Raw genomic sequence first — 22750 nt, forward strand, 5'->3', positions numbered from 1 at the left:
TAACGCTAGACTCAGCAATATTCCAGGTACATGATGGCGGTCTTCAAATATTGAGTCTGAACCAGACAATCCTATGACTGACATCATGAGCATTGGTCTACACAATTAGGATACGATGACATGCATCAACTAAGTCAGCAAGCCTGACTACCCATCTTGATAGTCACCTCTTATAACAAGAATAGGTTGCTAAAGACCACCCTCATAAGAGTGATTGCAAGTATGTGGAATGTAAGAATTAATCCACCTATATCACAAGGACCAGTAAATGATCAAGTCTGGACCAAACAAACCAGTGACTGAAAGCACATCCACACCATGCAAACAGCCATGTTTTCAGATCCTTCTTACTCAACTTGAATGAGTTTGGTTTAAAGCCGCTTTGAACAGTAATTCAGTTAAATCAGGGCATGTCAGATTGATGTGGGAGGAAAGCATAGTGAACGGGTATGGTGCTGACAAACATAAGGCAAAGACATAAGTCTGGCAAACCAGGATTTGAACCCATGATCACAGGTTTTTGGCACACTGAGGATATCTACAGCGCCAAACTGTTCTAAGCAAATAACCTGACTACAAATGTCATGGATCTCAGTATTTCCATGCAATTCTGCAAACCTGATACAAATAGGCCTTAGTACTTCTACAGAATTCTACAGACCTCATATATAAACAGGCCTACAGACATGACATACGAAGAGGCCTATTTTTTATCTGTTTGTTGATGTTTTATTTGTCAGACCTTGAATTGTGTAACACTACTTCCTGATACTTGACTCCAGATCATTAAACATGTTTTAGTTGGGACTCCAGTCATTCTTGTTGATGATGGAACACACTCTTCGACATGTCTGGCATGAAATTTCCACATACTGGGTACAGCAGAAGACTCCAAATATTCCTTTGGTCAACTGAAGATTTGTAGTTTAGGTAACAAAACTGGATTCTTGCAGGCGAACATTCAAGGGCCGGCATCTAGTCGGATGAGATGTCGGCAAGATGTATAGTTACAACCCCAGGATTATTGACAACTTGTGCTCATCACATGAAGACATGCACACGACCGCCTGAGTTACCGCCGGCAACAATGTTCCTGGAGGGGTGGATGGCGTTCAGGGAACACATGGAACAAAGATAGTCGGGGTTGGTGAGAACCTGCACCTCTACACCATCATCGTTGAACAACTGAATCTGCAATAACAAATTGTATCCATTGTATTTTTCTGCCAAAACATATTAAAATGATTTCATAAAGTAATGAGATTAAGAACAAAAAAACATTTTAGTATTAGGAAACATAGGTGATAAGAGAGAGAGTGAAAGTTGTTTTATCCATCAGCATTTCAGCTAATGGCAGACTATGAACATAAATGGATGTGTAGCAGACAAACCAGTGGTTGATATAATGAGCACTCTCAAGTTCAAAGATTCATACTGATGCAAATACTTCTGGGTGAAGACCACGCCTCACACAGGGTAAATCAAGTGTAGAGTGCCACCTAGCCTGCAATCACTACAGGGTAAATCAAGTATAGAGAGCCACCTAGTCTGCAATCACTACAGGGTAAATCAAGTGTAGAGTGCCACCTAGCCTGGAATCACTACAGGGTAAATCAAGTGTAGAGTGCCACCAAGTCTGCAATCACCACAGGGTAAATCAAGTATAGAGATCCACCTAGCCTGGAATCACTACAGGGTAAATCAAGTGTAGAGTGCCACCTAGCCTGCAATCACTACAGGGTAAATCAAGTATAGAGTGCCACCTAGCCTGGAATCACTACAGGGTAAATCAAGTGTAGAGTGCCACCAAGTCTGCAATCACCACAGGGTAAATCAAGTGTGGAGAGCCACCTAGCCTGCAATCACCACAGGGTAAATCAAGTATAGAGTTCCACCACTTGTACCTGGTTTGGTTTCTTCCTGCTGGCCACGACAAATAGATCTTCTCGAGCCGGGTGCCAGGTGGCGCGGAAATTGGTCAGGCCTCTTCCCAAGTGCTGTTCATATCTGTCAACAACATCCGGACATGACAAGAGGTTGCATCAAATGTGATGACTTAAAATGTATTTCCTGTTTTGCTGGGCATTGTTTTATATACAGAGATTATGATTACCGTGTGAAAATAGCAATTGCATGAACACACATTTTCTCCCACATCTACCAATGATTCAGTAACAAAATATCAGCAAAATCTAAATATTGTTTACATTTGTATACTTATCCTGCATTACTCTTTAATGCATTCACTGTTTACCTTACGACATGTGACGGTTTGGGGGCAGGTAAAAAACTTTAGTTGTCCAAAACCTCAATAATTCACACTCAAGAAAAGACATATTTGTCAATAATCCGTGAGGCTGAGAAAGCACAGAGAAAAACGCCATAACAGTAGGGTTATTTATCTTATTTACAGATGGAACGCCCTGTACACACATGGTAATAAAGGATGGTAGTGAAAGCTAAAATCTTTACCTACTGTGTCACCGAGCCAAAGCTTGATAAGAAAGCTTGTCTTCATTTCTTCCCCTGAGAATGTCTCATACGACCTACGCATGAAGTAGACTAGCTCCTTATAGGGTGAGTTCATTATTTGTGTCGTGAGTTGGTTGCCTGCTGGGCTACTACCAGAGGGCCAAAACTGTGCACGCCTTCAACGTCTTCGAGAGCCACATCACAATTTTGAAATGGGTCACTTCTAAACCTGCTATGAGGTTTTACGTTTCATTTGTAAAACCTACTTTTTACAGTTAACGTTTTATAAAGTTGCCTCTTGATGTGAACACAGTTGTGTTTGATGATTGGTTAAAAGTAAAAAAAAATTCCATGACGTGAATCAAACCTTCAAACTCACATGTCGAGTTAAGTTTTGCAACTTCCCGAGGCAAGGGAGTAAAGTGACTTTGAAAGTCCAGTTTCCACCCTTGCCGAACTAGGCTGGAATTCCTGGGCTCGATCGTAGTGCCACCAGTGGCTATTACGAGTTATGTCCCTTCTATGCCTCTTCTATGGACCAATCAGATTCCACCTCTCGTATCACATGCATTTGCTTCCAACAAAACGGCGGCGCCTAGACGATCTGATCGATAATCAAGATCTATATATTGTCTTACATCGCGAAGTGCATCAAATCTTGTGAGCATCTTGATTAAAAACATGAAAAGATTTGGAAAATATCTGTTGACAACGAGTTAGCGGTGCACATGCTTAGCAAATCCTGCCATTGACCGAAATCTGCAAAACAGTTTACGAACCGGATTTCAATTTCGGAGCACGATTTTGATTGGACTATGCATAGACTCATTAGTCCAGCCAATATGTAACTCCATAATACCAGCCTAAACTGGACGTTTATAGTCAGTTAACTCACTTGCCTCGGGAAGATGTAAGTTTTGTAACCCACTGTTTTCCCATTGAGCTACCAGGGCAGGTGGTGAGAAGTTGTTCAGTTTATCATGTCATGACTCCAGCTAGTCCATGCTGCAAATGGTTTTTCTCTTGCACGCTTTTGAGCCAATTCCTTTTATACCGGGATGCAGTGTATTGTTTCACTGTCAAGTATGTTGACATTTTCTTATTTCTTTCAGGGGTATTTCCTGCATTTAGATAAAACACGTCTCCTCAGTTTGGGTTTAATGTGTAAAAATCTTGAGCTCGGAAAAAGCCCTCAGGCTTTTCCCTCGGTCGCGGTTTTACATTTTCCACCAAAACCTCGGAGACGTGTTTTATCCTACACATCACAAGCAAGATTGTCGTGATCAGTAGATGGATCTGATCACCATAATAAGAAGCAGTATTATAAATTAAGAGTACTTTGGCTACAGTTCCTAGCCCAAACATATTTGTTGTCATCAATTTTGTGTTAGCCATGTTAGCAGAGCTTAAGATTTTACTTATCCCAGGAATCAGATTTATGGCATAGGCGAACATATTGTTCAATTTTTAACTTAAAGTTAATGACAAGACACCTTGAATTTCATCTCCAACTCAAATGCTTATTAGTGATAACATAACATGCCATGAATTATACTTACGCTACACGTTTCTTTAAAGGTAGGCGACCTGTCATCTCAGAGCTGTCCAATATTCTGAAAATAGAGATTTCAACTTCAGAACGTCTGCATAATGTTTGTCCTATAACACAGACACATAATGTTTGCCCTATAACACAGACACATAATGTTTGCCCTATAACAGACACATAATGTTTGCCCTATAACACAGACACACAATGTTTGCCCTATAACACAGACACATAATGTTTGCCCTATAACACAGACACATAATGTTTGTCCTATAACACAGACACATAATGTTTGCCCTATAACACAGACACATAATGTTTGTCCTATAACACAGACACATAATGTTTGCCCTATAACACAGACACATAATGTTTGTCCTATAACACGGACACATAATGTTTGCCCTATAACACAGACACATAATGTTTGTCCTATAACACAGACACATAATGTTTGCCCTATAACACAGACACACAATGTTTGCCCTATAACACAGACACATAATGTTTGCCCTATAACACAGACACATAATGTTTGCCCTATAACAGACACATAATGTTTGCCCTATAACACAGACACACAATGTTTGCCCTATAACACAGACACATAATGTTTGCCCTATGACACAGACACATAATGTTTGCCCTATAACACAGACACATAATGTTTGTCCTATAACACAGACACATAATGTTTGCCCTATAACAGACACATAATGTTTGCCCTATAACACAGACACATAATGTTTGTCCTATAACACAGACACATAATGTTTGCCCTATAACACAGACACATAATGTTTGCCCTATAACACAGACACATAATGTTTGTCCTATAACACAGACACATAATGTTTGCCCTATAACAGACACATAATGTTTGCCCTAAAAAACAGACACATAATGTTTGTCCTATAACACAGACACATAATGTTTGCCCTAAACACAGACACATAATGTTTGTCCTATAACACAGACATATAATGTTTGCCCTATAACACAGACACATAATGTTTGCCCTAAACACAGACACATAATGTTTGTCCTATAACACAGACACATAATGTTTGTCCTATAACACAGATACATAATGTTTTTCCTATAACATGAAACCAATCAGGGTATCAAAAAGAACAAGACAAAGTCATGTTTCCCACCTTTTGAAAAAGTATATAAAATCACAAAAAGTACTCTAAATCTGGAAACATTCTGCAAAAACTGCATGTGATACACAATCACAATAGTTTCATGATGCGGTAGTTTTTGCAAATTCTTCATATGTATTGTATGTTGAAACTTTAAGGTTAAAAAAAACTTACAAGACAGGTTGGATAGAGGGGTTGGAAGACTACTGGCCGACAGGCAGCTATTTCAAATGCTGATTGAAAGTACTAATTATCTTATCCTATCTCACACTGTGCATTTCTCATTTCCCCGACGGAACACCAAAGATTGGTGATATGAATACAACAGAACAATACAACAGTACAATACAACCATGTGCCCTTGATAAGTTTATCGCTTATTTTCTACTTTGACTACAGCAACTTCCGTTAATACTAGTGGAGTGTCTTATTAGGCAGATGCAATAATATAAATACACTTTATGCCAAACAATAAACAAGACAAGTTTGTATAAGACTAAATAATTACCATCTCTTTTCTGGTGTCTATGAAAATTTAGTCCTTGTCATTTTTCATAGATTGGCATATTCGTATGAATTGATGGGAAAAAAGTAACGTTTTCGTATTCATGTTGCAAATGCGCAATGAAACTTTTGAGACCATAGGCAGTCGTGTGCAATGGTGTCGTGGGGAGTGTCTGAATCAACCCAGGCTTCACCTACTTGAGAATGTTATTCGCAGATGTTGACAGAATGTATTTCCCTGTGATAGGAGAGAAGTAAGCACTGTTGACGCGCTTGCTGTATTTTCTCTCAGCAATAGCTCTCTTCTTTGGCATCTTCCGCAAGTCCCACAGACGTACTGTCCTGAAGTGACACAGAGTGATATGCCAGTAGCATAAACTAGGGCTGAAACGATATCCCGGGACACTGATGCATCGCGATTCACTCAAAACGATACGGTGCACAATTTGTAAGGTGTTGTATCTCGATTTTTCAAGATACATTCTTTTAAATAAACTTTGATGACAGATAAGTTTTCAATGTTGGTTGGTTGGTTGTTTAACGCCGCACTCAGCAATATTCCAGCTAAATGACGGCGGTCTGTTAATAATCGAGTCTGGATCAGACAATCCAGCGATTAATATCATGAGCATCGATCCACGCAATTGGGATCAATTACATGCATCAACCAAGTCAGCGAGCCTGACCACCCGATCCCGTTAGTCATAGTTACCTTTTACAGCAAGCATGGGTTGCTGAAGACCTATTCTACCCCGGAATCTTCACGGGGCACGTTTTCAATGTGTTTTAAATGAATTTCATATTCGAACCGAGTCGAAAAACGTAAGGACAATATGATTTTCGCTACAACCATGTAAGTCTTCGAAAATATAGCGGCTATGCTAGCTTTGTATATATCAGAAATAGTTCAAGCTTTCTAATTGGCTGAGCGGTCTCTAACTCAAACATGTTGGAAGAAGCAGACGCTCTTCCTTTGCTAGAGAAACCAACGGGGACTTACTGTGAAAATGGCAAGTTACTTGTGCTTATCTAGTCCATGTGGGACTGTTACTTTTACGTGTCGACTGATGCCTAGACCAGCAAGACTTACGCGTCAACTGATGCCTAGACCAGCAAGACTTACGGGTCAACTGATGCCTAGACCAGCAAGACATACGCGTCAAATGATGCCTAGACCAGCAAGACTTACGCCTCAAATGATGCCTAGACCAGCAAGACTTACATGTCAACTGATGCCTAGACCAGCAAGACTTACGCGTCAAATGATGCATAAACCAGCAAGACTTACGCGTCAAATGATGCCTAGACCAGCAAGACTTACATGTCAACTGATGCCTAGACCAGCAAGACTTACATGTCAATTGATGCCTAGACCAGAAAGACTTACTTGTCAACTGATGCATAGACCAGCAAGACTTACTCGTCAAATGATGCCGTTACAAAGTAGTGTTTCTGCACTGGATGAATGCTCACAGTCCGCAGGGACCTCTCGTGACACGGGTACAGGTGCCCCGCGCTTGTCCTGCACACAGACAGATATTTCCAGTATAAAATAATAAATGACAGGAATGTATTTTTGTTTAACTCCAAACCTAACAAATTTCTAGCTATATGACAGCGATCTGTATAAAGTAATCAAGTCTGAAACAGACAATCCAGTGATTGACATTATGAGCACAGATGAATGCTATCCACTGGGGTACAATATCACGCAATAATTTAAACACAGATTTTGACTATCTGATAACCCTGAATGACCGCCTCAATGGTCTAGTGGTGGAGCATTCACCCGAAGAGCAGAAGGTCGGGGGTTCAATCCCTTGCTTTGTCATACCAAAAGACATAAAAAGATGGTACTTGTTGTTACCCTGCCTGGTGCACCTCACCTCACATCTAACCCTGACTTGTTGTTACCCTGCCTGGCGCACCTCACCTCACCTCACAGCTAACCCTGACTTGCTGTTACCCTGCCTGGCCCACCTTACCTCACATCTAACCCTGACTTGTTGTTACCCTGCCTGGCCCATCTCACCTCACCTCACATCTAACCCTGACTTGTTGTTACCCTGCCTGGCCCATCTCACCTCACCTCACATCTAACCCTGACTTGTTGTTACCATGCCTGGTGCACCTCACCTTACCTCACATCTAACCCTGACTTGTTGTTACCCTGCCTGGCCCACCTCACCTCACATCTAACCCTGACTTGTTGTTACCCTGCCTGGCCCATCTCACCTCACATCTAACCCTGACTTGTTGTTACCCTGCCTGGCGCACCTCACCTCACATCTAACCCTGACTTGTTGTTACCCTGCCTGGTGCACCTCACCTCTATCCCTGACTTGTTGTTACCCTGCCCGGCGCACCTCACCTCACATCTAACCCTGACTTGTTGTTACCCTGCCTGGTGCAACTCACCTCATATCTAACCCTCACTTGTTGTTACCCTGCCTGGCGCACTTCACCTCACCTCACAGCTAACCCTGAACTCCTACGGCCTGACTACGTACTGAGGTGTCCTGACATCCACCACTGCCACGCAGCCATCACTCTGGGACACCAGCATTACATGCTCCGAGTTGAAGTCAAAGTTCATCAGACATGTGTCTCCTTTGTCTGGACAAGAGTACACCTACAACAGGAAAAGTACACTGGACAAGAGTACACCTACAACAAGAACAGTATACTGCACAAGAGTACACCTACAACAGGAACAGTACACTAGACAAGAGTACACCTACTACAGGGACACTACACTGGACAAGAGTACACCTACAACAGGAACAGTATACTGGACAAGAGTACACCTACAACAGGAACAGTATACTGGACAAGAGTACACCTGCAACACGAAGAGTACAAGAGCACACCTACAACAGGAACAGTACACTCTATGTCATCACATGGACATCACCTCAACAAATGTTTAATCATGTATTATGAGTATTACCATTGAAGCCCGAAGTAGCCTCATGATTGGTTTGAGTAAGGAATTTTTTGTGATAAAGTTATTTGTTTGTTTGTTTGTTGTTTTACGCCACACTCAGCAATATTCCAGCTATATTACAGCGGTCTGTAAATAATTGAATCTGGGCCAGACAATCCAGTGATTGACATCATGAGCATCGATCCACGCAATTGGGATACGATGATATGCATCAACCAAATCAGCGAGTCTGACCACGTGATCCCGACTCTTACGACAAGCATAGTTGCCTTTTACGGCAAGACTGTGTTGCTGTGTTAAATTATTACATAAGTCATGACACTGTACTTTTTGTTTTCCAGCCTTTGGGTATTTTTCAATGACCACCTTTACTTTAATGACAAAGTTTGTCCACACACACACTCACCATGCACATACAAGCTTTTTACCAATTAAATTCTAACTACATACCTCATCAAAGACACCCTTCTCAAAGTCCCCACACCTGAGACTGCCATCGTAGCTGCAGGAGTAGGTCTTGAGGGGGGCCCAGGGGGGGAGGTGGAGGCAGTTGACAGGGCGGGCGTGGGGGCAGTATGCCACTACACCATCATGCTTATCTGAATTCATCTGGAAGAAAACAGAGTCATCTGGAAGGAAACAGAGTCATGGAGTCATCTGGAAGAAAACAGAGTCATGGAGTCATCCGGAAGAAAACAGAGTCATGGAGTCATCTGGAAGAAAACAGAGTCATGGGGTCATCTGGAAGAAAACAGAATCATGGAGTCATCTGGAAGAAAACAGTCATGGAGTCATCTGGAAGGAAACAGAGTCATGGAGTCATCTGGAAGGAAACAGAGTCATGGAGTCATCTGGAAGGAAACAGTCATGGAGTCATCTGGAAGGAACCAGAGGCATGGAGTCATCTGGAAGGAAACAGAGTCATGGAGTCATCTGGAAGGAAACAGAGTCATGGGGTCATCTGGAAGGAAACAGATTCATGGAGTCATCTGGAAGGAAACAGAGTCATGGAGTCTCCCAATGATGATCAAAACAAGTTTGGTTTCCATGGCAACCATATGCAAAAAACTACTTTTCGCCATTGCTCCCGAAAACTTTGGAACAAACTCAAAAGTCGTTGCAATACTCACCACGTCCCAGAAGACCACCCACCCCCCACGGCCACCTGCTGCAACCAGCACCTTATTCTCGGTTGGGTGTATCGCAATCGAGTAGAGTAGGTCCTTCACAACCTTTGCAACTCTGTCCTTAGTCAGACGAATCTTGGAGAAATCTTTCAGGAAACTAAAACGATAAATATGAGAATGTTTTATAAAACATTTGGTTTCAGACATCCTACAGCCCTTGTCACCCCTGCTCTTATACCAGTGAATGTAAATGAAAAATATTCTCAATAAGTTGACAGTACGAGAAAAAGTCAATGACTCCAATATTTGTTTTTTTTCGTTTGTTTGTTGCTCAACGCCGAAATCAGCAATAATCCGGCTATATGACTGTGGTCTCTAAATAATTGAGTCTGGACCAGACAATCCAGTTATTGATATCATGAGTAGTGATCCATGCAATTGGGATACGATGACATGCATCAACCATGTCTGCGAGTCTGACCACCCGATCCTGTTAGTTGCCTCTTACGGCAAGCATGGGTTGCTGAAGATCAACCCTAACCCGGATGTTCACGGGTTCCACTACAATGACACATTCAGTTCACTGATAACATTGAAAGCACTCAATATCCATAATTGCCATGCTTACAACCAGAAGAGGGGTAACGACATGATACATATCTAGATACTATGGGTGAGATACAATTCATATCCCAATACAGCACTGTTGATATTCTTTCTTTCAGCAGGTGAATCACAACCCTGAATCATGAGTTTCAAATTTCAGAGACCAAGATGGGATATTGTAGGGCAGAAGCATACAGGTTAGAGGGCACTGTGAATGTTATGCTGTTTATAGCCAAATGGGAAATACCAGAGAATCTGCATAAGGTGGCTGTTGAACAGTTTCTGTTCGTATTTATGTGTTTTAACTGTTGTGTAATATAACTTATAATGTAATGTATCATATGCGATACAGGGTTTGTAGTGTGTCAGAGTGCGTCTCTTAAAGTGTGATCAACCAATCAGAGTGCGTCTCTTAAAGTGTGATCAACCAATCAGAGTGCGTCTCTTAAAGTGTGATCAACCAAGCAGAGTGTGTCTCTTAAAGTGTGATCAACCAATCAGAGTGCGTCTCTTAAAGTGTGATCAACCAATCAGAGTGCGTCTCTTAAAGTGTGATCAAAAGGAAGTAAACAGTACACGGCTGTCAATTGGACTGGTGATACTTGCAATATTTACACTCTTTCAAAGCAATATTTAGTACTTGTTACGATTATTTTATGTAAATTTACTTAAGGTCTGCTGAAGATTTGCTAAATTTTAATGTGGTCTGAAGAAAGCTGTAGCTGATTTTTTTTGTCACGCAACAAGTCCGGAAAGTCGGGAATTGAATTTCCACAAACTGGTTTTGCCAAGGAATCCCCAGATGGTTTCTTTGGACAACTTATTGTCCTAACAATGTTATAAATTTGGTGAAACATGTCCAACAAGGCTTTGAACAGTTTTGTTGTAGTTGACCAACAAACACACCAAATGTTTAAAATCAGTGAGTGAGTGAGTTGGGTTTAACGTCGCTTTTAACAGTATTCCAGGTATATCATGGCATGTCAGCTTTATGTGGGAGGAAAGCCCGAAGTGATGTAGGTTTAAAATGAAAGTGCCCTTGATACAATATGTTTCCTACTGTAGTGCTTCAATCGAGGGTTCAAATTAACCTTCCATGTTTAACATTAGCCTCAATACATGGACACCTTGACTTTTTTCTAAAATTTAAACAAGGGACCGATCATTTTCAGCTTCATTTGCAAATCATGAGCCAAAGTATTTTTTAAAAAACACCATGCAGCATTTGCAACAACACATTTCTTGTGGCAGACAATCTAATTTTTTTCCAACAGCCTGAAGCATAATTACTGTTTATCAGGCAATTTCTTGCCTTCATATTAAATGGTTGTTCCATATTGAATAAATACTCTGTTATGATGTGGTAATAATACATATTACTACAGTTTAGCTCGGACCGCATTTACCCTTAACACCTGTTTGGTCGTATTGTGTTATAGGATTTAATTCTCAAACATACCCTTTCAGGTCTCTTGAGATAGGCTTAATGGCCGTGGTCTTGCTGCAAGATTTCATTACAGATGCAGAGAAGTCCTTGTGAGCATCCTCCTCCAGTTGTTCATACAGGCTCTCCACCATCCCTAGGGGCCCAGGAGGGGGGCGGGGCTGGACACGGGGGAGAGTGTTAAGTAAACAATGGTACTGAGTCATTAACAAAACAAAAAAAAAGAAATGAGCAATATTTCCATCCATATGAGTGAGGTGCTTCTAAAAGTCATTCAAGTAGTGTGGTCTGCCGTCGGTGACTGAGTAAGGAGAGAGTGAGGTGAGTGACTGAGTGAGGAGATTGAGTGAGTGAGGAGAATGTGAGTGAGTGAGGAGAGAGTGAGTGAGGAGAATGTGAGTGAGTGAGGAGAGAGTGAGTGAGGAGAGTGAGTGAGTGAGGTAAGTGACAGAGTAAGGAGTGAGTGAGTGAGGAGATTGAGTGAGGAGAGAGTGAGTGAGTGAGGAGAGTGACAGTGAGGTGAGTGAGTGAGTAAGGAGAGAGTGAGGTGAGTGACTTAGGAGATTGAGTGAGTGAGGAGAGAGTGACTGAGTGAGGTGAGTGACTGAGTGAGGAGGTGAGTGAGTGAGTGAGGAGATTGAGTGAGTGAGGAGAGAGTGAGTGAGGAGAGAGTGAGTCAGTAAGTAGAGTCAGTGAGTAAGGAGAGTGAGTGAGTGAGGTGAGTGAGTAAGGAGAGTGAGTGAGGAGAGTGAGTGAGGAGAGTGAGTGAGTGAGGAGAATGTGAGTGAGTGAGGAGAGAGTGAGTGAGGAGAATGTGAGTGAGTGAGGAGAGAGTGAGTGAGGAGAGTGAGTGAGTGAGGTAAGTGACAGAGTAAGGAGTGAGTGAGTGAGGAGATTGAGTGAGGAGAGAGTGAGTGAGTGAGGAGAGTGACAGTGAGGTGAGTGAGTGAGTAAGGAGAGAGTGAGGTGAGTGACTTAGGAGATTGAGTGAGTGAGGAGAGAGTGACTGAGTGAGGTGAGTGAGGAGGTGAGTGAGTGAGTGAGGAGATTGAGTGAGTGAGGAGAGAGTGAGTGAGGAGAGAGTGAGTCAGTAAGTAGAGTCAGTGAGTAAGGAGAGTGAGTGAGTGAGGTGAGTGAGTAAGGAGAGTGAGTGAGGAGAGTGAGTGAGTGAGGAGAGTGAGTGAGTAAGGAGAGTGAGTAAGGAGAGTGAGTGAGGAGAGTGAGTGAGTAAGGAGAATGAGGAGAGTGAGTGAGTGAGTAAGGAGAGTGAGTGAGGAGAGTGAGTGAGTAAGGAGAGAGAGTGAGGAGAGTGAGTGAGTAAGGAGAGTGAGTGAGGAGAGTGAGTGAGTGAGGAGAGTGAGTGAGTAAGGAGAGTGAGTTAGGAGAGTGAGTGAGTGAGGAGAGTGAGTGGGGAGAGTGAGTGAGTTTATCTCGGAAGTGTCCAAGTAAGAACCTGTTCTGTTTCGTCAATAAATCAGGAAGGGAAATCTATCAATATTCTAACAATTGGTGAGGACTACATTAACGCATGCCATGGATCTAAGAAAGTAGGTTTCATTCAACAGATTCAAAGTTGTAAGATTTCGGGAAAAACAGGATATTTTGTCAATGTAATATGTAATATGGACTATCTTCATTTCTCAAGAGTTAAACAGCCAATCAGAATTCATAGCCAAGCCAAAGGATTTTCAAACAACTAGCATGTGCTGGTATCTCCTTGTTTTTGAGTTATGTGATCTGGATTCTGCTAATCCAAACACCCTCCTTTCTGTACAATTATGTATGGGACATAATCATCCCCAGGATAAACCCAAAGCATAGTAATGGTCTCTGTTGGGGGCACTTATGGAAAAATATGAAAATAATAAAGGTCAGTGTCTATGGTGTCACCATTGTCTATCAGTGATCGAGTTAGAATTAACAATCAGGGACCTGGACAAATGACGAGGATAATGTCATTATTGTATATACCGTATTCGACGTAATAAGCGCCCCGGGCGCTCTCAAAATTAGAATAAAGGGGCTCTTATTAGAATATTATTTTGGTGGAAAAAACAGAGTTGAAAGATAAATTTCGTGGTTTATGCTGACAGCCTGAAATGTTTATGTACAACAGATATATTTTTCCAGAATTGAATTCCCCATAATTAACGGTGCATATAACACACGAGTGCATTAACTCTTTCATCACTGGCTGCCCCAGAGTTATGTCCCTTGAGACCCTGCAGTCCCTGACACTGACAAGGCCTGTACACTGGCCTCCCTGGCAGTATTATTGGAAAATCACACTATCATTTTTGATGCACTTTTTCTACCAGAAACTTGCTTTTAATATACATTTATCATATACCATTGTAAAGAGGATTAAGTATACTTTAATATTCTTTGTTGTTATTGTCTCTAACCTTTGTTATTTTCTAATTACAGGTGTTTACAAGTGAAATAAAACTTGAAAACACTGAAAAAATGAAAACAGACAATGAATTTTGGCTCAAATTGTATTACAAATCACAAAAATCACAGATACAAGGTAAACATAACACAGTGGTCTTGTCATCTTGGACGGCACAGGTAATCCCAGGTGTTACAGGTAAATTCTCTTCATGCACATCTGTAAACCAATAAACAAGTTTACAACTCTTGGTACTGACTTTGTTTTCTATACTGATGTCACATATTACTTATGATACACTTACAGCCTCTTAGGTAAACTCGTTAACACAGGTAAACTTGTTAACGCAGGTAAACTCGTTAACGCAGGTAAACTCGTTAACACAGGTAAAAACACAAATATTTGATTTATTTTGTTCTTTTTCAGGATTTGAAACAAAAATTAAGTATTTAAGTTTTTAAAAAGTTATTTATCACATTATCTGAACATTGAACCACAGCTACTATAAGAATGACATCACAGGGAAGATAACACAGATTGATCTGAAGAGGGAAACATTGTAAAAGGACGGAAAGATCGTAAATTCAAGTTCTGCAAATATACAAGTTGTGATAACATATTTACAATACACTGCTATTTACAATTGCATAATAAATTAAATCAGTACTTTATTAAATCAATTAATAAATAAATAATCATTACAGTTACTAAAATTTAAATTAAGATGTAAAAAACAAGAAAACAAACATGAATATGGAAATAAATTTTATTCAAATTGAGCGAAATATAAGGACATACGACAAACCGGCAAACTACAATTCGGATTGCGATCAGAAAAATAAATTTTAAAAAAACAAAACAGATACGTCATGCCACTCACCTTTGTTGTTGTTGTGATCGCTCGTTCACGTGTAGGCTGCATTCTCATTCGTCGCACTGATAATCTGTTCAAACACAGAATCATTGTAAAACAGTTGGAAAAAATCAATAGCACGACTCTTCACTCACCGTGTCAATATATATTCTTGAATCCGGTCGCCTCTTCAAAATCCCTCATGTCTCCACTGTCGTGTGTCCATCTGCCACTCCCATTCTCGAAAGTTGGCGGGGGGGGGGGGACACCTCGTCGAAACCGTCAAAATCTTCACGAAAATATTCGCGAAATTCCCTCTCCCCTTCGCGTAAATTATTCAATTCAAACACATTTTATTCCCGATATAGTCGTTGTTAATCATCTGATCGCTATCCGAATCGTAGTTGGCCGCCATTACGCTTGATTTACGATTCAAGCGAGAAAAATACCTGTCGCGAAAACAGGTGACATACCCGCGATTTTTGCGCCAAAAAGACGGGGAAATTCCATCGAATGACGTGTCAATACGTGTTGATCTCGTTTCCATATTTAGAACGAGATTACACATGAGAAAGGAAGTAGAAAGAGCGATTTTGTAAACACGCTCGCGCCGCCCGATTTATCGGGCAGCCGGGTTCTGGGCCTCGGCTTATGCTGCCCGATTTTTCGGGCAGCCGGGTCCTGGGACACGGTTTATCCTGCCCGATAAATCGGGCAGTCGGGGCGAAAGGGTTAATATGTCTTGTGTACATTGGTCAATCAGAAGGGGTGCTAATTGGGATTGTTCACTAGCCAATATATAACCAAATATCGCCGCAGGCGCTTATTACGTTGAATACGGTAATTGTCTAAGATTCTGAAATCCATGTCTAAAAGGGGTGTAGCTGAGACCTTTCACAGGTGAAGACAACTTTGGAGATATCAATTGGGAAGGTATTGGGGACATCAATTCCCATACCTGTGCTTGAAGACCTCTGCATCTTGGGGTCTTTTCCAGAATTAAAAACAGTTGGATTTGGCCGAAATACGTCCTGTTCACATGTTGCTGTTGTCTGGGATATCGGACTGCATTTCGTAATCCTGTTACGAAATGGCCCGCCAGACACGAAACAAATATGTGATGTCTTAAAAACTAGACTAGCTTACCTTCGATTAATACAACGTTTATTCCCAATATAGGATATTTACCTTACAAAAATTCTTGCGTTATAATATAGACGGAACAGGGATATCCCTCATTACCTGGAATGGTGCTGGTTTAGCAAGGTTTTACTGTGTAGTGTGATTTCTTGTATGTAATTATTATCAATGTCAGAATGCAGTGTTTCATAGTTAACCACTGACCATCTCCATAGTTAGTGGTAGAGCATCTGCCCAGAGTGTATTTGGGGAATAGAACCTGGGTTTTCAGAGTGATGGGCCAACGCTTGTACTCCTAGGCTACCCTACCCTGACACTGTACTGACAATCTTACATGTACCTTTGGCGGTTTTGGCAGCAGTTTTGGCGGCGTATAGCAGAGTTCTGGTGCCGCCACTTTCTGTATACGCAGACTCTGCCTCTGTGGTGGGGCTCCCTGGACTCTCAGCTTCCTGCAACAATTAGCTGTCAGGTACATCCCCGGTACATGCATCCCCGGTACATACATCCCCCTGTACATACATCCCCCGGTACATCCCCGGTACGTCCCCAGGTACATCCCCAGGTACATCCACAGATACATCCCCAGGTACATCCCCGGTACATACATCCCCAGGTACATACATCCCCTGGTACATACAACCCCCGGTACATGCATCCCCCGGTACATGCATCCCCCGGTACATACATCCCTGGTACATGCATCCCCCGGTACAAACATCCCCGGGACATACATCCCCAGGTACATACATCCCAGGTACATACATCCCCGGTACAAACATCCCCGGGACATACATCCCCAGGTACATACATCCCAGGTACATCCCCAGATACAACCCCGGCTACATCCCCAGGTAAATCCCGAGTACACCCCCAGGTACATCCCCAGATACTTCCCCCGGTACATCCCGGGTACATCCCCAGGTACATCCCCAGGTTCATCCCAAGGTACATCCCCAGGTACATCCCAGGTACAAGAACATTCCAGGTACCCCCCCAGGTACATCCCAGGTACATCCCAGATACATCCCCGGTACATACATCCCCTGGTACATACATCCCCCGGTACATGCATCCCCCGGTACATATATCCCTGGTACATGCATCCCCCGGTACAAACATCCCCGGGACATACATCCCCAGGTACATACATCCCAGGTACATCCCCAGATACAACCCCGGCTACATCCCCAGGTAAATCCCGAGTACACCCCCAGGTACATCCCCAGGTACATCCCAGGTACACCCCCAGGTTCATCCCCAGATACACCCCCCGGTACATCCCGGGTACATCCCCAGGTACATCCCCAGGTACATCTTCAGGTTCATCACAAGGTACATCCCCAGGTACATCCCAGGTACAAGAACATTCCAGGTACCCCCCCAGGTACATCCCAGGTTCATCCCAGGTACATCCCAGATACATCCCCAGGTACATCCCAGGTACATTCCAGGTACATCCCAAGGTACATCCCCAAGTACATCCCAGGTAGATCCCAAGGTACATTCCAGGTACATCCCAGATATATCCCCAGGTACATACCAGGTACATCCCAGGTACATCCCAGGTACAAGAACATTCCAGGTACACCCCAAGGTACATCCCAGGTACATCCCAGATACATCCGAAGTTACGTCCCCAGGTTCATCCCAGGAACACCCCCAGGTACATCCCAGGTACATCCCCAGGTACATCCCCAGGTACATTCCAGGTTCATCCCCAGGTACATCCCAGATACATCCCCAGGTACATCCCCAGGTACATCCCAAGGGACACCCCCAGGTACATCCCCAGAAACACCCCCCGGTACATCCCGGGTACATTCCAGGTTCATCCCCAGGTACATCCCAGGTACATCCCCAGGTACATCCCCAGGTTCATCCCAAGGTACATCCCCAGGTACATCCCAGGTACACCCACAGGTACATCCCCAGGTACATCCCCAGGTGCATCCCAGGTACATCCCCAGGTACATTCCAGGTACACCCCCAGGTACATTCCAGGTACACCCCAAGGTACATCACAGGTACATCCCAGGGTACATCCCAAGGTACGTCCCCAGGTACATCCCAGGTACACCCCCAGGTACATCCACAGCTACATCCCAGGTACATCCCAAGGTACATCCCCAGGTACATCAAAGGTACATCCCAGGTACATCCCCAGGAACATACCAGGAACATACCAGGTACACCCCCAGGTACACCCCCAGGTACATCCCCAGGTACATCCCCAGGTACGTCCCCGAGTACATCCCAGGTACTCCCCAGGTACATCCCAGGTACACCCCCAGGTACATCCCCAGGTACATCCCAAGTACACCCCCAGGTACATCCCAAGGTACGTCCCCAGGTACATTCCCAGGTACATCCCAGGTACATCCCCAGGAACATTCCAGGTACACCCCCAGGTACATCCCCAGGTACGTCCCCAAGTACATCCCAGGTACTCCCCAGGTACATCCCAGGTACACCCCCAGGTACATCCCAGGTACATCCCAAGGCACATCCCCAGGTACATCCCCAGGTACACCCCCAGGTACATCCCAAGGTACGTCCCCAGGTACATTCCAGGTACACCCCCAGGAACATCCCCAGGTACATCCCAGGTACAAGAACATTCCAGGTACACCCCAAGGTACATCCCAGGGTACATCCCAAGGTATGTCCCCAAGTACATCCCAGGTACATCCCAGGTACACCCCCAGGTACATCCCAGGTACATCCCAAGGTACATCTCCAGGTACATCCAAGGTACATCCAAGGTACATCCCAGGTACTCCCCCAGGTACACCCCCAGGTACACCCCAAGGTACATCCCAGGTACATCCCAAGGTACATCCCCAGGTACATCCCAAGGTACGTCCCCAGGTACATCCCAAGATACGTCCCCAGGTACACCCCCCAGGTACATTCCCAGGTACATCCCCAGGTACACCCCCAGGTACATCCCCAGGTGCATCCCCAGGTACACCCCCAGGTACATCCCCAGGTACACCCCCAGGTACATCCCAAGGTACGTCCCCAGGTACATTCCCAGGTACACCCCGAGGTACATCCCAGGTACATCCCCAGGTACACCTCCAGGTACATCCCCAGGTACATCCCCAGGCACATCCACAGATACACCCCCAGGTACATCCCAGATACATCCCCAGGTACATCCCAAGGTACGTCCCCAGGTACACCCTCAGGTACATTTCCAGGTACACCCCCAGGTACATTCCCAGGTACACCCCCAGGTACATCCCAGATACACCCCCAGGTACATCCCAGGTACATTCCCAGGTACACCCCCAGGTACATCCCAGGTACACCCCGAGGTACATCCCAGGTTCTTCCCCAGGTACATCCCCAGGTACATCCCAGGTACACCCCCAGGTACATCCCCAGGTACATCCCAGGTACATCCCCAGGTACATCTCCAGGTACACCCCCAGGTACATCCCAGGTACATCCCCAGGTACATCCCAGGTACATTCCCAGGTACACCCCCAGGTACATCCCCAGGTACACCCCCAGGTACATCCCAAGGTACGTCCCCAGGTACATTCCCAGGTACACCCCGAGGTACATCCCAGGTACATCCACAGATACACCCCAGGTACATCCCAAGGTACGTCCCCAGGTACACACCCAGGTACATCCCAAGGTACGTCCCCAGGTACATTCCCAGGTACATCCCAGGTACATCCCCAGGAACATTCCAGGTACACCCCCAGGTACATCCCCAGGTACGTCCCCAAGTACATCCCAGGTACTCCCCAGGTACATCCCAGGTACACCCCCAGGTACATCCCAGGTACATCCCAAGGCACATCCCCAGGTACATCCCCAGGTACACCCCCAGGTACATCCCAAGGTACGTCCCCAGGTACATTCCAGGTACACCCCCAGGAACATCCCCAGGTACATCCCAGGTACAAGAACATTCCAGGTACACCCCAAGGTACATCCCAGGGTACATCCCAAGGTATGTCCCCAAGTACATCCCAGGTACATCCCAGGTACACCCCCAGGTACATCCCAGGTACATCCCAAGGTACATCTCCAGGTACATCCAAGGTACATCCAAGGTACATCCCAGGTACTCCCCCAGGTACACCCCCAGGTACACCCCAAGGTACATCCCAGGTACATCCCAAGGTACATCCCCAGGTACATCCCAAGGTACGTCCCCAGGTACATCCCAAGATACGTCCCCAGGTACACCCCCCAGGTACATTCCCAGGTACATCCCCAGGTACACCCCCAGGTACATCCCCAGGTGCATCCCCAGGTACACCCCCAGGTACATCCCCAGGTACACCCCCAGGTACATCCCAAGGTACGTCCCCAGGTACATTCCCAGGTACACCCCGAGGTACATCCCAGGTACATCCCCAGGTACACCTCCAGGTACATCCCCAGGTACATCCCCAGGTACATCCACAGATACACCCCCAGGTACATCCCAGATACATCCCCAGGTACATCCCAAGGTACGTCCCCAGGTACACCCTCAGGTACATTTCCAGGTACACCCCCAGGTACATTCCCAGGTACACCCCCAGGTACATCCCAGATACACCCCCAGGTACATCCCAGGTACATTCCCAGGTACACCCCCAGGTACATCCCAGGTACACCCCGAGGTACATCCCAGGTTCTTCCCCAGGTACATCCCCAGGTACATCCCAGGTACACCCCCAGGTACATCCCCAGGTACATCCCAGGTACATCCCCAGGTACATCTCCAGGTACACCCCCAGGTACATCCCAGGTACATCCCCAGGTACATCCCAGGTACATTCCCAGGTACACCCCCAGGTACATCCCCAGGTACACCCCCAGGTACATCCCAAGGTACGTCCCCAGGTACATTCCCAGGTACACCCCGAGGTACATCCCAGGTACATCCACAGATACACCCCAGGTACATCCCAAGGTACGTCCCCAGGTACACACCCAGGTACATTCCCAGGTACACCTCCAGGTACATCCCCAGGTACATCCCCAGGTACATCCACAGATACACCCCCAGGTACATCCCAGATACATCCCCAGGTACATCCCAAGGTACGTCCCCAGGTACACCCTCAGGTACATTTCCAGGTACACCCCCAGGTACATTCCCAGGTACACCCCCAGGTACATCCCAGATACACCCCCAGGTACATCCCAGGTACATTCCCAGGTACACCCCCAGGTACATCCCAGGTACACCCCGAGGTACATCCCAGGTTCTTCCCCAGGTACATCCCCAGGTACATCCCAGGTACACCCCCAGGTACATCCCAGGTACACCCCCAGGTACATCCCCAGGTACATCCCAGGTACATCCCCAGGTACATCTCCAGGTACACCCCCAGGTACATCCCAGGTACACCCCCAGGTACAAACCCAGGTGCATCCCCAGGTAGAACCCCAGGTGCATCCCCAGGTGCATCCCCAGGTACATCCCAGATACACCCCCAGGTACATCCCAGATACATCCCCAGGTACATCCCAGGTACACCCCCAGGTACATCCCAGGTACATCCCCAGGTACACCCCAAGGTACATTCCCAGGAACATTCCCAGATACAACCCCAGGTACATCCACAGATACACCCCCAGGTACATACCAGGTACATCCCCAGGTACATCCCCAGGTACATCCCAGGTACACCCCCAGGTACATCCCCAGGTGCATCCCCAGGTACATTCCAAGGTACATTCCCAGGTACATTCCCAGATACACCCCCAGGTACATCCCCAGGTACAGCCACAGATACACCCCCAGGTACATCCCAGATACACCCCCGGGTACGTCCCCAGGTACATCCCAGGTACATCCCAGGTTCATCCCCAGGTACATCCCCAGGTACATCTCCAGGTACACCCCCAGGTACATCCCAGGTACACCCCCAGGTACATCCCCAGGTATATCCCAGGTACATCCCCAGGTACATCCCCAGGTACACCCTCAGGTACACACCCAGGTACACACCCAGGTACATCCCCAGGTACATCCACAGATACATCCCAAGGTACGTCCCCAGGTACACCCCCAGGTACATTCCCAGGTACACCTCCAGGTACATCCCCAGGTACATCCCCAGGTACATCCACAGATACACCCCCAGGTACATCCCAGATACATCCCAAGGTACGTCCCCAGGTACACCCTCAGGTACATTTCCAGGTACACCCCCAGGTACATTCCCAGGTACACCCCCAGGTACATCCCAGATACACCCCCAGGTACATCCCAGGTACACCCCCAGGTACATTCCCAGGTACACCCCCAGGTACATCCCAGGTACATCCCCAGGTACATCCCCAGGTACATCCCAGGTACACCCCCAGGTACAACCCCAGGTGCATCCCCAGGTGCATCCCCAGGTAAATCCCAGATACACCCCCAGGTACATCCCAGATACATCCCCAGGTACATCCCAGGTACACCCCGAGGTACATCCCAGGTACATCCCAAGGTACACCCTCAGGTACACCCCAAGGTACATTCCCAGGAACATTCCCAGATACAACCCCAGGTACATCCACAGATACACCCCCAGGTACATACCAGGTACACCCCAGGTACATC

At 45.5% G+C, this 22750-nt stretch overlaps 2 protein-coding genes across 2 annotated transcripts in view; both read right to left on the reverse strand.

Moving 5' to 3' along the window:
- Positions 1-22750, reverse strand: part of LOC124112170 (WD repeat-containing protein 76-like) — a 65699-nt gene that overhangs the window by 28429 nt on the left and 14520 nt on the right. The window lies entirely within an intron of this gene.
- LOC124120730 (WD repeat-containing protein 76-like) lies at positions 73-12066 on the reverse strand. The gene is made up of 9 exons (XM_048385954.1): positions 11810-12066; positions 9748-9901; positions 9068-9226; positions 8181-8302; positions 7091-7192; positions 5869-6012; positions 4032-4085; positions 1905-2007; positions 73-1191 (listed from the first exon to the last, which is right to left on the reverse strand). The coding sequence occupies exons 1-9, from the start codon at positions 12040-12042 to the stop codon at positions 1042-1044; spliced, it is 1221 nt and encodes a 406-aa protein (XP_048241911.1). The 5' UTR covers positions 12043-12066; the 3' UTR covers positions 73-1041.

Source organism: Haliotis rufescens, unplaced genomic scaffold (assembly GCF_023055435.1).
Source record: "Haliotis rufescens isolate VD_foot unplaced genomic scaffold, xgHalRufe1.0.p SCAF_6, whole genome shotgun sequence".
NCBI lineage: Eukaryota > Metazoa > Mollusca > Gastropoda > Lepetellida > Haliotidae > Haliotis > Haliotis rufescens.